Below are 15,287 nucleotides of genomic sequence, written 5' to 3' on the forward strand. Positions count from 1 at the left end.
TCTGGAAAACTGTATTTACATGAATCAAGTTTTATCGAAATCAAACCTCATATTCTGAATGAAATGTAACAATATGTGAAAGTAAACTTTCTGCACTGTTTTGCTAAAATGGCTGTTCAGATTACACTATCTGAAAATGAAGATAAATCATAAACTAATATAATTTTGAAACATATAAGAAATTTTATGAAAGATGGCTTTGACACCTTTGAAAATACTTTCGAGAACAGAGATCATATTTTTTATAACAAAATATTTCTACTTATAGAAATTAGGATATAAATGCACAGTATCATAGCCAACAAATTAAAAAATGAAACTGTTCACTAAGCATTATGCATATGATTATTATGGTATCTACTTTTGAAATTCTATACATATTTAAAAAATTCAATGATTCCATACCAGATACATGCATTTACACAGATCTTTTATTAAATACAGTAATGCTTTATGCTTAGATAAATTATTAGTTGCATAAAATAAAAGGTAAATATTTAAACAAATATTAACATGATAAAATCTGAAACTTTTTATGCTCTTGCTGAGCTCACAGTTTACCAATTTGCTTTTGGATGTACTTCTGCTAACACAATGTTTTTTCTCTTCAATTTTATCATTAAATATTGCTTTTCTTCTCAAAATTCAATAGCAAAAATCACATCATTTTTAAAAGCAGCATATTTTTATAACTCCTTTCCTCAGCCCATCCTATCAATGTTCACTGTTGAAACTCTCACCGACCGCCACGTAATTTGCGCATGCGCAAAGCAAAAAACTAAAAGCAAACTATAACTGAACTTTTAGAATTCGTGAAGGATATTTGAGTGATACATGTAATCCTTCTCTTCTGTGTTGTATATATATTTTAGTTTAACGATGTGAATTGTAAATTAAATATCTTATTATCTTAGAAGCCTCTCTTTTTGAGTGAGTTGTGCCTTTGATGAATGTAATTAATAAAAACATTCCTGGAGATATGCCTTTGGAACAAGAAAGAATATCCGACTAAAAGGTAAGCCTTTTCGAAGAATGATTATGCTGTTAATCATAACATGAACATTATATTTTTACCTTAAATTTGCTGAAAAATCAAATTTAAAATTCACTTTTCTTAACAAGATTACCTATGCAACTTTTCGTGTCTTTTTAACTTTATAATTAAACACCACTTTCTTCACACTTATACCACACCAAATTCAACAGGAAAATTACAATATTTTTAAAAGTAGCATATGTTTAGAATTCTTGATGGACTGTTAAGCATTATCATTATTAATATTTTCCTCTTTTTCCTTTCTTTTTTCTGTGTGTGTGGAGAGATCTTTCTAAGTTCAGCACTAAATATTCAAATTTTTTTGTGCAATAACTGACACAACTTTTTTTTTGTATTTTTATTATTAACTTTATTTATTAAATATTACTTTCTTTACACCCATGCCTCATAAAATTCAACAGTAAAATCTTAAAGTACTTAAAACAGCTTAGCTTTAGAACTTTCAATAAACTGTTAAACATTGCCGTACATTGCCTTATATTTCTCGTATTATTTCTTTGAAAACATACATGGCAAAAACATTTCGCAACATCATACTTCTTTTGTGTTGTCATAAATCTTCTCATAGTTACTATTTTATATTTCTGTAAAGAATAAACAGCAATAACATTTGGTCGCAACACACTTTTATTAGAAAAGTGGTATGGCAAAAAAAAAAAAAAAAAAGGAAAATCTAAACTAACAGAACTTCTGGTGCTTAAAAAAAGAAGAAATACATTATAATTATTCAAATGGCTCTTAACAGAACCATTAACGGCTTTCAGATGATCAAAATAGTAAAAACAGTATTAAACAAATATTTGAATAACAGTATTGAGTTTAAAGAAATCTGCCAAAAATCCTTTAAAAATTATACTATATTTTATTAAATACAGTTTTTACAGACTGCTTCAAAATTTAAGTAATCAAAGACATAAAGAAAAATGTTAAGACTTTTCTTAACATATAAATAAATACCTAAATTTCAAAATTCATAAACATACCTGACCGGAACCAGAAGAAGTACTTTCGAGAAATTCTCCAACATTCATCTTTGTGCTGAATGTAAAATTATCACGTGAAATATCTGTGATTCCATTTTTAATTAGATACTGAAAATAAAAGTAATTGTCAAATTATGAATGCTTTAAAAAATCTAAATTAAAAAAATTAAAAGTCGAATTAGAAATACTTAAAAAATTATACTTAAAAAGCACATTAAAATTAAAAATTAGACATACAATATAATAATTAAGATACCCAACATTTAAATAATTAGGTAATAAATAATACATATTGATTAAATATTAGAAATAAAAATAATTGTCAAATTAGGATAACTCGAATATTTTTAGGCAAAGATTTCATAGCACTGTTTAAATGAAATGAATCAAAATTCTTACCCTCACAACTTCAGGATAACTGCGAAGTTTTTTACCACAGGGAGCATAATAGGAAACTTCACCTCTTACACCAGACCTACTGAAGCATCTGATTCTTGTTTCTCTTCTCCAACTATAACATTAGAAATAAAAATATTCAAAAAGAATTGTAAAAAAAAGTATCAAAACAAGATAGTAAATAGAAGAAACTAGTTTTAATCCATTCTAAAAACCGTTTAATTACATATAAAAATGATATTTATTGTTTTAAAACTGCTCAGTTTGTGAAACAACTATAACATCTTTAAATCTGAACATAAAGATTTTATGCCTTGCAAAATGGCAACAAAGACAAATGATAATATTGGAAAGTGTGTGATAAGTTGGAAAGTAATACTTAAATATTACTAAATACAACATATAATATATATATATGTGTGTGTAAAATATAAAGTATCTATCTTTCAAATAATAAATTAATAATAGCCCCTTTAACTTCAGTCTTTATTCTAAAAATAACAGAGCAATAATTTTTTTAACTAAACTCCCTGCAGTTCTGATGTGCACTTATCAATGAAATCTGAACCCAACATCTGGACATTAATCTGTCATGTGACCTGAAATGGAATTCAGTATAAAAGGTAACTGCATCACAACAACTACCCTTCTCTTTGCTTCTGGTTCTTTTCACAGTGTCACCTTGCCGGCTAGCCACGGTCCATTGTTTAAGAAATGTAAGCTGTATAAAATTGTGGGGCACATAGCACACGCATAGTGATGATGAGCATTATCAAGGAATTAGATTATGTTTCCAAAATGAGCGGCCATGCCTATCTTCAAGTGTCGTCTTTCTAACTACGCAGTAAATCCTCTTCAAGCTATTACAATGTGGAATACCAATGCCAATCCATTGCAACTTTCCACCAAGTCATACTATTATTTATTTATAAATATTTTAAAAGCATTTTTAATTAGGAAAATGCAAAAGTTTGTTTCTGAACTGTTCATAACATTTCTGGAAATTATTTGACTAATGTCCCCTAATCTTAATATTTGCAAGGCATACCTCACTGGAAGAGAAACATGCCATTGTACAATTTTAAATTAAGGCAAAAAAGCAAGCTTAGTTTGTTTTAGAAGTTTTTGTTTTTTCAAGGAAAAAGAAAAAATTGCAAATTTTTTTTGGGGGGGGTTAGGGGGCTCCTGAAGAGGAATGACTTGTGTCTGATTGCCGTGAATTTCAATAGAGATATTCAAAATCTACATCAAACTAAGGTTGCTCTTTTTTGTGAAATTTTAAATGGTTCACTGAAATCAAAACTAAGCTGTTTGGTAATGTAACACCACACTTGGGGACATTTCTCTGTCACATGACAACTTTTATTAACAATTTTGAACTTATTTGCTGATTTTGCTTCAGTTTAGAAATTTTATTCTGTAATAATTTGATCATATTAACTGAATTATTGATTACAATAAGTGATGTGTGTTTCATGATTTTGTACACAAATGGGCAAGACTTCAGAATGATGACATTAACTGGTGTCTATTGCAGAACATGTTAGAATAGAAAATGTCTATCCTTCCCATACTGAGCATTTGATCAACAAGATTACAACAGTGAGTAACAACTACAGCTTAATACAGTCACGGACACTTACTCTTTCATACAGGATATTAAAAACACAACACTATATTCCACAAATGTTACTTCAAGAGGTAATAAAATTTGGTATGCACGTAAAATAAAAAATTTCTAAATCAAAAGTCTAACTTTTATTTGCAACAGCCTCTTAACTTGCCATTTTTGTACATATCTGTAAATTGCAACAAACTTCATCCCTGTCATATGATTCTTACATAATGTTCATGATGGAGAAGCTTTTATAATGCATCAGCGAATAATGATTTCAAATTCACAAATGTAATGAGACAAATATGTACTGAATCTAAATCATTCTGAAAGAGGATTTCATCTGGAACACTTTGCAATTTCTTTCTCATTTTTGTCCTGTGAACCTGCTCGCACTGTGACTTATTTTACTCCATAGCTGCCAACCTTGAAATCTAAAACCAAGTAAACTTGTGCAAAAACTGGAAGGTTTTCATGCTGCATGACTATGCCATTACAAAGGAACACCAAATGTACTTAAATTCACTTTATAATGCATGACTGATGTTACTAAACTATTAATAATATGATTCTCATTATAAAATATTTACTACTTTGATGAGGTATTGTAAATTTTATGCTCTGTGGCTAATTTCAATTTTTAATACTCTTACACTTCTACACAGAGAAAATCCCAAAAAGCTTTTATTCAAAAGTACTTCTAAACATGATGAAAATAAAATGAATAATTAATGTGCATAATACTTGTGGGCATAAACTTTATAATGTACAATATATTGAAGTAAAACAAAATTAAATACAAATATTAAAGGATTAAATGCTGCTTTATTCTTCATATAATATTACAGCAGATTAAGAAAATTTAAATCCAACAAAATTTCAGTAAAAAAAACATAATTAAATAAAATACAAAAACAGATCATAAAATGTCATAAGAAAAAATAATACAATTCTGATGAAATAAAATTTAATGATAAAATCTATTTTGAAATTGATTAGGGGTGAGAAAACAATTTAAGTTTCATTAATACAATAAATTTTATTTATTGTAAGAAAACATTTTCCTTAGTAAAAGCTAAAAAATTAAAAAGAGGGAAAATTCAATGATTTACCAAGAGACATTTGAAAAATCGAAGAATTCGCAATTACTTTATTCCAATGAAGTTCATCATTATGAATTATTGTTCGCAGCGTAGTTTACGACAAGGTTCATGTATAAAAAGTGCTCTAGGGCTGATATATAGGGCTATATCAAAAATTGTTTTTTGCACATCGCTATGTTGTTGCACAAATGTGATCAAAAATGAGCATGCAAACTGTACACATTGAACAGTGTAATTCAAATTATGAGTCTAAATTAAAATGAATAAATAAATAAAAATAAATCTTAAATCAACATGGCTGATAATTTCTTAAAAGCAACTACTTCTTTATGCTTTTTCTTACAATCTCACAACATATACGTATAAAATTTTAGTATCTCTTTAAGTAAAATCACATAATATTTTGTTTCAAAGATCCTCAACAAAAATTTGAGCGTTCATGAATGTGTCAATAATAAAATATTGCTCAATTTACTATTGAAGAAAGATAAGAATACATTATTGGTATTATTATGTACTTGTATTTCAAGAATTTAAAAAAAAAAAAAAAAAAAACATTTAATATTTACCCGTGCTCGAGAGGAATCTGCACTTCTCTTTCATCGGGCAGAACACGCCTTCTTTTGTTTCTAAAATCTGTCAAAATATTTACTTAAATTTATGAAATATATTATAAAAAAAATTTAAGAATTTTCTACAATTTTACAAAGTAAATTTATTTAATTACCTGATTTATAACCATCACCCAGGCCCGCGCCAAGCCTAATCGGTGCCATTGTGCAAATGTTTAGCGAGCGCCTTCATGCAGTTACGATATTAAAGGGACATTGTTTATGGTTAACATTTAAAATGAAGCATTATTAACATGATAATATGAAAGACCAAAAAAATTACATTTTATCTTCCAATTTGTCTAAATATGTAAACATTTTATGCTCTGTTAAAACGTACACTCAAACATGTATGTTTTATAAAGCTGCCCAACTGGTATAGTGGTTAGCGTTGCTGACTGCAGTGCTGAAGGCCCAGGGTTCGAACCTCAGAGAAGGCATGAATGTCTGTAAATGTATTGTCCATGCAGCATGGGGGCACTCTAAATATGTGAGGCAAAAGTCCCCTCGAAAGGTTGGTGGTAGGAGAAGAGGGGTGGGAGATGCTCGGACCCGTCCCCCTAGAATGCTCTGCATCAAAATGGGGGAGGGGCGGAACTGAGCTAAATCACACTGTCACCTGTAAGGTGCTCAAGGCTGTTGCCAACGACAGGCGTATCTTGAACTCCTTGCCATGAGTAATTTCGTGGGCTTGGGAGGTATAGGTCAGACAAGTGAGCATTAATCAACAACATGTTAAAAAAACTTAACACTGCAAGCCAAGGGAAATAATATAATAAAAGCCTTGGATACCAAATATATTGCTGAACACTATTTATTATCTTAAAATTAAAAACAAATTAATTTAGATATCCAATAAGTTTTCACTGAATAAATTATTGTTCGCAGCGTAGTTTACGACAAGGTTCATGTATAAAAAGTGCTCTAGGGCTGATATATAGGGCTATATCAAAAATTGTTTTTTGCACATCGCTATGTTGTTGACAATGATATAGCTGACAGTTTCAGTCCACGGTGCTACATTTCCTCAAAAAGTTAGCAAAAATTGCAGTTCATGCAAAAGATCTATAATATTTATACAGTCAAAAGTCATTAATCCGGACACCCATAATTCGGAATGATCTATAAAAAGCTACAAACTTTCTGTGCATGCGCCAACGCATAATGCGTTCACGCATGCGCATAGGCATTTACGCATGCGCGTAATACCTTTACGCTTGTGCATATGCAAGTGCGCATGCACATAATATGTTTATGCAGGCGCATTTAATGTATAACGGACGGTATAAGCTAAGCTAAAATTATCTAATTATCTATTTCAGTTAATGTTGCAGATTGCGTTGTTCCTTAATCTTCGAATTGAATCCGGCTTATTATTTTTTGCAGACTGTTAGAGTAATTTTATAAAAGTAAGCTTGAACTTCCGATTATGCCAAATAGAATTTCCGATGCTGGAGCTGTCAAAGGATCTACAAAGCGAAAGTATGTTTCAATGTCCATAAAACAAAAAGTGGAATTGCTGCAAAAAATAGATAAAGGCATATCCATATCCTTTGTTTCTCCAACCATTCCGAAATCTGTTTATCAATTTCACGCTGCTCTGCGGGTGGGGGGAGGACGCCGCGGCTCGCGATGAATTGGAAGTTGATCTGTCAGCACTATCCTTATCTTCATGGCAGATGTTTTTATTTTATTTGGCTTATAATTCCTTACAGCGGAACTTTGTAACTGAACAAGAAATTATGTCTGTTTATAGAATTAAAGAGAAAGTATTATCGCATAAAACGAAGCAACTTAAACAACTTACATTGAAAGAAATGTTTAATAAAGTAAACAAATAAATATCAAGCTTTTTTTAGAAATTTTGATACCCTTTAGATCATAATTGTTCTTTATTTCATAAATTACGGTTTCATATTTTTAATTTTAGAATTTCTGCATGCCATCTTACCAGATTTAAACTTATGATCTATAATCCGAAAAAATTGATAATCCGGAATCGTCGAAGTCCTGACGAGTCCGGATTAAAGACTTTTGACTGTATAGCTTTGATTTTTATCAGTTAATGCTTTTTGCAGTTTTTGACATAAATTGAGTTGATTTTGTAAATATATGTGTACAAAAATATGTGATGCCGATACATATGGCTGGCGCCATAGACGCGATACACAGATTGCTTAGTCCTTATTTTCTGTCTACTGTTGCAATGGTAGTAAATCTTTTTTGCGATTTTTTTTGGTGACTGCTTGTTGTCATTGTTCTACATAAAAAAGGTAAGTGCAATTATATATTATGTTAAACTTAGGTTAGCATTTTAATTCAGAAAATTGATGATTTGAGGATAATTACTCTTTTTTTAGTCAAAAGGGACCTGAGTCCCGAAGGACTATTACTTTCATTTTGGCATTTTGCGTCGGAATCCTATAAACGTCCGTTCACTTTTCAAATTGTTGCCACCAAATGTCAGAGTCCTGCATTATATTTGAAGAAATTAAATAATGAAAAATCTGCATAAATGTATGTATATTTCTTGCATTGTGATAAAATAACGGTACATACAGCCATCGAATTTTTATGATGTAATCCTCCAACGAATATGGGCATGTGGAAGACCAAATTTGAAATTTGTTTTATTATTGATTTCTTATTTTGTAAAGCTTTAACAAATTTTTGATTAACAAACTCAAGGATTTCAAAGGGAGCAATGGCAACGTTGTGAACTGCTGTTGAACTGGATCTTTATGATTTAAGTGCAAAGAACATATTTAATAAAGAAAGGTAACACATAAAATGTTAAAAAATGCCCTTTTAAATGTAATTTAAAACGTGACACATTTAAGTTTTTTTAAATTTATTTCTTTATTATTTATTATTTTTTTTACATGAACCATTTGTTTATGAAACTAAAAATTATTATCTTTCGAGAAGAAAGGATTGACGTATTTACAGAGTACCACTGAATGAAGATATGAAGAAGTAAAAATATGCAAGCTATTCTGAAATCAAAAACTGACCATTTTCCGATTTTTAGCTATATGGAAAACCGAAGGAAAATGTTTCACTATTTCATTACATCTTAAATACATACTTTAAATTCGATTTATTTACTTTAATAAACCAAAGAGTACTACCATCTCCTTGAATTATTTGGTATTGATCTAATAGTTCATATATATTCCAAACAATATATATATATAAGATATAATCAGTTTTTCACAAGAAAAGTAAAATATTTCAAACAATGATTTTCTGAGTAATTTTAAGGAGTGTTTTATGCAATAGTTCTTATAATAGTTATTTTCTACTTTTATTTTTACTTCTGGTTTTTCTGTTTTCATTTTTCCCCAGATGTCGGAAGAAAAAAAGAAAAAAAAACTGAGTATCAGAATGCAATGAAGAAAAAGAGAGAGGAAGACTGAATAAACCAGAACTTTAAAATTACTCAATTTTTCCAAAACCCGAGAAATACCCAAGCTGACGCTACTAGCACTAGTTGTTCATCAACGTCTCAGCTGGCCATTTAGATTATCAAAAGAACCTAATAATCAGAAAGAGTTAGAAAGGTGTTTTCACCCAGGAATTACCTTTAACTTCAATGCAGCCGGTCAAAAAAAAAAAAAAAAAGAGAGAAGAAGAAGAAGAAATACTATTGAAATCTACACTTTCTACAGTTAGATACATATTTGCCTGTGCCTGATGATTCTGTATTATGCCCAAGTCCATCATTGCCAAGTTCAAGCCTTAATAGAAAATGGATCTGGATAACCTGGTTTCGAGTTTAAGTTCCCAAAAGACAAAAATGGATGTAAATATTTTTAGATGTACCTTTGTCGAATCTTGCCAAATAACAAAATAGTTAAAAGGGATTAGTTGCTAAATTCTGCTGAAACAATTTCTGTTTATTGTTTTTGTTACAAAATGTTTTACAGTTTCAGCAATGTAAAACTGAGTAGTTCTGAAATTAACAACTGGAACCATTTAAATGAGCACTTAAAACTTCATGAAAAAAATATAATGCATTTCTGGAATCTACATCTTTGATCCGATTTCTTAGAATGATTACGAAAGAATAAACTTGTTGATTCGGAATTTCAAATTTTATTTTAAAAAAAAAGACTAAGCATTGGCACGACGTTATTGAAAGAATTATCTATGCCATTCAGTTTTTAGCCAAACAAAACATAACCTTCCGTGGTTCCAGTAACAAGTTATTCGAAACAAATAATAATTTTTTAAAGTATACAGAAATTATCACAAAATTTTTTCCTATCATGTCTGTATATATTTATAAAATTCAAACTCAAAAAGGTATGCTTCATTATCTTGAAGACAAAATTCAAAATGAAACAATTAGCTTATTAGTGGATAATATAAAGCAAATTATTTTAAGTTAAGGTCAAACAGGCAAAGTAATTTTCTATTTTACTTGATTGTACCCCTGATGCCAGCCATCAAGAGCAGATATTAATTTATATGAGATACCTTAAATTAGAAAATACACACGAGTATTGAAGAAAAGTTTTTAATATTTTGTGTTTCAGCAGATACAACTGGTGAAGGACGAACAACATTCTTATTAAAAGACATTAGACGAAAATGGTTTAGATATTAGTAATTTATGTGGCTAAGAATACGACAATGGTTCAAAGATGAGAGGTAAACAGTTTTCGAGTAACTATGCTCAAATCGTTGCTTTTCCAAATTAAAAAGCTAACCTAAGTTTAACATAATATGCAACTGCACTTACCTTTTTTGTCTAGAAAAACTATAACAATAAGCAATCACAAAAAAAGATGAACATTGCACAAATTACTACTATTGCAACAGTAGACACAAAATAAGGATTAAGCAATTTGTCGAATGCATCTACCCTACATAAGCATCAGCATCACATGTTTTCCCATTCAAATAAGCCAGAAGGGACGATCTCCTGCCCTGGTTATAACTTTTGGTCAAATAAGACAGTGTGCTAGGATGAAGGGGCACTCAGATTTGGATAGCTTGAGGCTTCCTTTACACAGTTAATTGCCCTAACCCCTAGAGGAGACCACTAACTAAGCCACTAACCTATCGGTCGAGCCAACGAGCTAAGACTAAGCTGAGTTGACAGGAATACTTAGCAACTCACTTTCCATGTCCCCGTTCTTTAAGGATGGTAAAAACATCTGCCATCAACAGAGGCCCCAACCCCGGACAGCAGAATGAAGTCACTTGAACACTGACAGACAGACCGGGCCACCAATCCAGCCTGTTAACACTACATCATGGTACACAGATGTCGGTTTTAGATGTCCCCCAAGGGGAAACCAAGGAATGATATGAATATGCAGTTTTTAGACTCCAGGTGCCACCTCAAGCAGTTTAAAGGCTCTCTGAAATCACAAACTCCACCAACGAGGGGTGTTTTGCCTCGGACAACCATGAATATCAGAGCTCAACCACAACCAACAGAACAGGGGAGAACGCCATATTGTCCCTGCCGAGCCTGAAACAGCCATTGCTAGCAATGACACCAGTCAAGTGTAGACTGATTTTAAATACCTGTGGCCGAAACTACCTAGGTACAGATCCTAATCAGTAGCTTTCCAGGTTTTAATTGACCCCCTGAGGAGCATTCAAATAAGACAAGAATTTTCCTGTTCAGATAGGCAGAGAGACAAAATTAATGGTTGCCAGGCACTTTTTTGACTCGGCGCCGTCATGCTAAGCACGACCTTGCACCTATTGTCGGCGCGGGCCTGCCATCACCCAAGAATAAATTATTAAAAAGACATGTTTATTTTCATAATAATACTATGATTATAACTGTTAATTATACACATCAAAGTGTCATTTTCATTAGCTTAAGGAACAAAAATTTAAACAGGTAAAGTACATAAAAAGCTTAAAACATTGAAATTGATTAAAATTTTAATTTAAATCACAATGATTAAAATATTAATTATTTGTTAACTAAAATAACAATTTACCGTCGCCGTCCTCATCATATGATCGTTTACGCCTACGTCCAGTCGACGCAGATGCACTATCTGCTAAGCTTCCAGAATGTTCGGTATCTTCACTATCAGAATTTTCTTCATCAGGATCAGAATCTAAAAACAGAATGGCTTCATTGTATAACACTTTAACATTGCTACATATTACTAAACTGTACAAAGTATTGTGTTTCTTCTTAAAACTTTTTTCACTCATGACTCCTCATGACAAAGAAATAGATATAAAAATTAATATTTTCCCATAAATAATTTATAACTTTGGCAAACAACAGTCATACCAAAAGTCGCAGCTTCAGAGTTTGTTTCAAGTATACATAAATTAATAAAAGAAGATAACATTTTAATGAGCCGCATGTGCTTGTTTTTGCAGCATAACTATTTGACAGTGTTGAATGTAAAACTTGTGTGTTCAAAATTTTTCACTGTTGATTGATAAGTGCATTTAAGCTGAAAACATTGTTTCAAGTAAACATGTGATTTCGACTGGCAGTTGAGAAATTGTGGGCAATTCAGGTCGAGCTCCAATTCAGAATTCAGTCAAGGATTTTTATGGAAATTCAAGTTTAAAGTTTGAGTCACCTGGTAGCTCAACAAATTCCTTTTTGCCTTTATAACAAGACAGGTGATTAAGCTCTTCAATAACACATACAGGATAGTTTTCATTTCAAATACAGATATGTAACTTACTTCACAAATGACTCCAGATTTCTGTAACAAATGTTAGTCTGCAATCAGCCTTCAAAGCCAATTATTTACAAATGTTTTCCCAAATTTTAAGTAAATGATAAACACATGCAGATGAAGTCATAAGGAATGCTATTTTAGTTTAAAAATAATCAGTTTCGTTCAGTTACTTAGCTTTTCATCTTCCCTCATTTCCATTTCCTGCCAAAATGATAATTCAGTTTTCTGCGCTATGCAAATTAGGGTAGAAAGACACTATTTAAGCTTGTGTCTGAGTTACTCTGAACAAAATGTGTTCTACGATTTGGCCATGTTGTTTTGCTGATATTCAAACTTGCTATTTTACGGTTGTGCATTTTATTTGCAGGTTTCTGTAAATCCGTGGTAGGGCTAAGAGCTGACTTGTGTTAATTATCTCTGTGCAGGTTCAGCTGATTTTTTACAGAGTAACTAACACATAATAAATTAACATTAAGCTAACCAATGTAAAATGAACTAATAAAAAAATTTTCCATTTTGTTAGATTGTTTTTATGACGATGTAGAGTCAAATTCCATTTTATTTTCTAGTCTTTCTAAATAATTATGTTGTTCTGCTCTTTTTCTTACTGACATAAATAAACTGTAATTTAGAGTGAGAATTTATTTAAATTCACAGGCATGAAAGCAAATCTCATATCAAGTTTACAAGAATGAATACATAACCCCCTCCCCCAAAAAAGAAATGGTAATAAGAAAAAAGAAATATCAGTAACCAAACAAAGGTTATTGTACGCACATGGATGAGGCTATTTAAATCACACAGAAAATTAAAATATTTAAATTTGAAACATAACAATGCTGCATACAAATCAAAAAGAAATATACTTGTAATAATAGAAATAAGTCAAAAATTAGCTTCTTCAAAACCTATTTCTTTGGACTGTTTTTTCCCACAGTTTTATGCACTGTGGAAGAAACTCACCAACCCTGATGTTAAGATACAAAAAGCACAAATTTTACTTAAAGAAAAGACAGTATTTGTCTTGTGTAATGGCCTTGGCAAGACAGTGGATTTAGCACATTTCTGCATTGGCAAAACACAAAAGGTTACCAATCTGCATATGTGAAAGAAAAAAATGGCTTATCATCTCAATGGTTTTCATGACTGCACCGTGTCAATACAGCAGTTTTCACTGTAAAATACTCATTATGTTTGCTATTTTTTTATCTTCCATCGACCAATAATAATAATAATAATAATAATAATAAAATAACTATAATTCATGTTTGAGGCATTTTTAGCTGAAATTTTGAGGCTTTTTATGCTGAAATGTGAGCATATGGAAGGTCTGAAAAAAATTGATTTTCTGATATGTTTATGAATATTTCTCCCTACAAAACCTATTTTATAGGGAGTTGTAGGGAGTATTTGTTATATTTGCATTAAATAAAATAATAAATAAGATTTAAATAAATAAGATTTAAATAAATAAGATTTTCCAGCATGTTTACACGTTATTTTAAATAACTTGATTATGTATTTATGTTAAACATAATTAATGCATATTAACATATTAAATGAGTTCTACAGCATAATGTTGTCATTTTAAGTAAGCTGTTGAAAAAATTAATTAAATACCATAACAAATAAAAATTTGTATTAAATAACTATATAGATAAATAACTTAGAATGAATACTCAATTTATCATTCAATACGGTCAAATGTGTTTTGTGGATGTTTTTAAATTTTGGTAACAAATCACATTTTCTTGAGCCCAAATTGCAGCAAACCCACTTCTCTTGTCAAGGCATCTACAGAAGATAAATACTGACAAAAAGTTAAATTACAGAGATGAAACTTTAAGTAGGACATATATAAATAACACAACAAACCTGAGGGTGAGGATGTTTCAATTTGAGATGGAGACTCAGATTCTTTAATTTTGTCATCGAATTTCTTTACTTTGTTGCTATTCCTTGGCCGATCTTTATTTTTCATATTTTTATTGCTAAATGATGAACTAGGAAACAAGGCAGTGTCATTCTCAGGAAGTTGAGGTAAGGCATCAAAATTGCCATTCGTTTCACTCAATAAACTGTCTAAAGTGAAATTCTTCCTCGGGAGAGGAGCAATATCACTGGGACTGCCCAATGTATTTGGTGCATGCACTTTAGGACAAGAACTGGAACTTCCCAGTTTTGCTAGTGAAGGATTTGGAATATGTGCAGGTAACACATCTACTTTTGATGGCGTTAGTAAACTTGCTATGTCTTTTATGGAGTGCTAGAATACATATACAAATATTTTTCTTAAGCAGTAGGTAAATAAAGTGTCCCAATTTAAAGAAAAAAATTAATTAATGAAAAGTAAAATAAAAATTATTAAATACATATGTGTATACAAATACATATTATTCTAAGCAAGCATTTTCATTTACAATTTTAACCGTAACCAATTTTTACCACTTGAAAACAGACAGAGGAAAAATACACAGTGCCTACTAACTCTTGAAGACATGGCTTAAATAATAAGCATACAACATTAAAAAGCAAACACAAAGAAACACTAATATTTTCATATTATGCATTTCAAAGTATTTATCTTGTAAAGTTTATCCTGTTTTTAACAGGAGTTAACCTTTAGTTAAAGCTATTTTCCTGTTCCTCCTAATTCCAGCTTAAAATTTCCTACCAGAATGTGTTTTTAGAATCCCGTTTAATGCAAATCAGTAAGAGTGGTATTTTAAGTTCCACTAACTTTGCTAGAGAGCTTCAGAGTTTCTGATTAGCACGTGTTCACCTTTTGGCTATATCTCTCTAAGCTATTACTACGCTCAGTCGTATTTCAGGCCCTCGGTAG

The 15,287-nt window shown here is 30.8% G+C and overlaps 1 protein-coding gene across 20 annotated transcripts in view; it reads right to left on the minus strand.

Moving 5' to 3' along the window:
• Positions 1–15,287, minus strand: part of LOC118193846 (bromodomain adjacent to zinc finger domain protein 2B-like) — a 356,880-nt gene that overhangs the window by 92,423 nt on the left and 249,170 nt on the right. For all 20 annotated transcript variants that reach the window (XM_085824642.1, XM_085824639.1, XM_085824657.1 and 17 more), the window contains 5 exons: positions 14,321–14,711; positions 11,735–11,857; positions 5,724–5,790; positions 2,440–2,551; positions 2,041–2,148 (listed from right to left, as the gene is read on the minus strand). In XM_085824642.1, the coding sequence (XP_085680768.1) occupies positions 2,041–2,148; positions 2,440–2,551; positions 5,724–5,790; positions 11,735–11,857; positions 14,321–14,711 (801 nt within the window). The remainder of the gene's footprint in view (positions 1–2,040; positions 2,149–2,439; positions 2,552–5,723; positions 5,791–11,734; positions 11,858–14,320; positions 14,712–15,287) is intronic.

This window comes from Stegodyphus dumicola, chromosome 10 (assembly GCF_044657685.1).
Source record: "Stegodyphus dumicola isolate Sdum_Otavi_A_Nest chromosome 10, ASM4465768v1".
NCBI lineage: Eukaryota > Metazoa > Arthropoda > Arachnida > Araneae > Eresidae > Stegodyphus > Stegodyphus dumicola.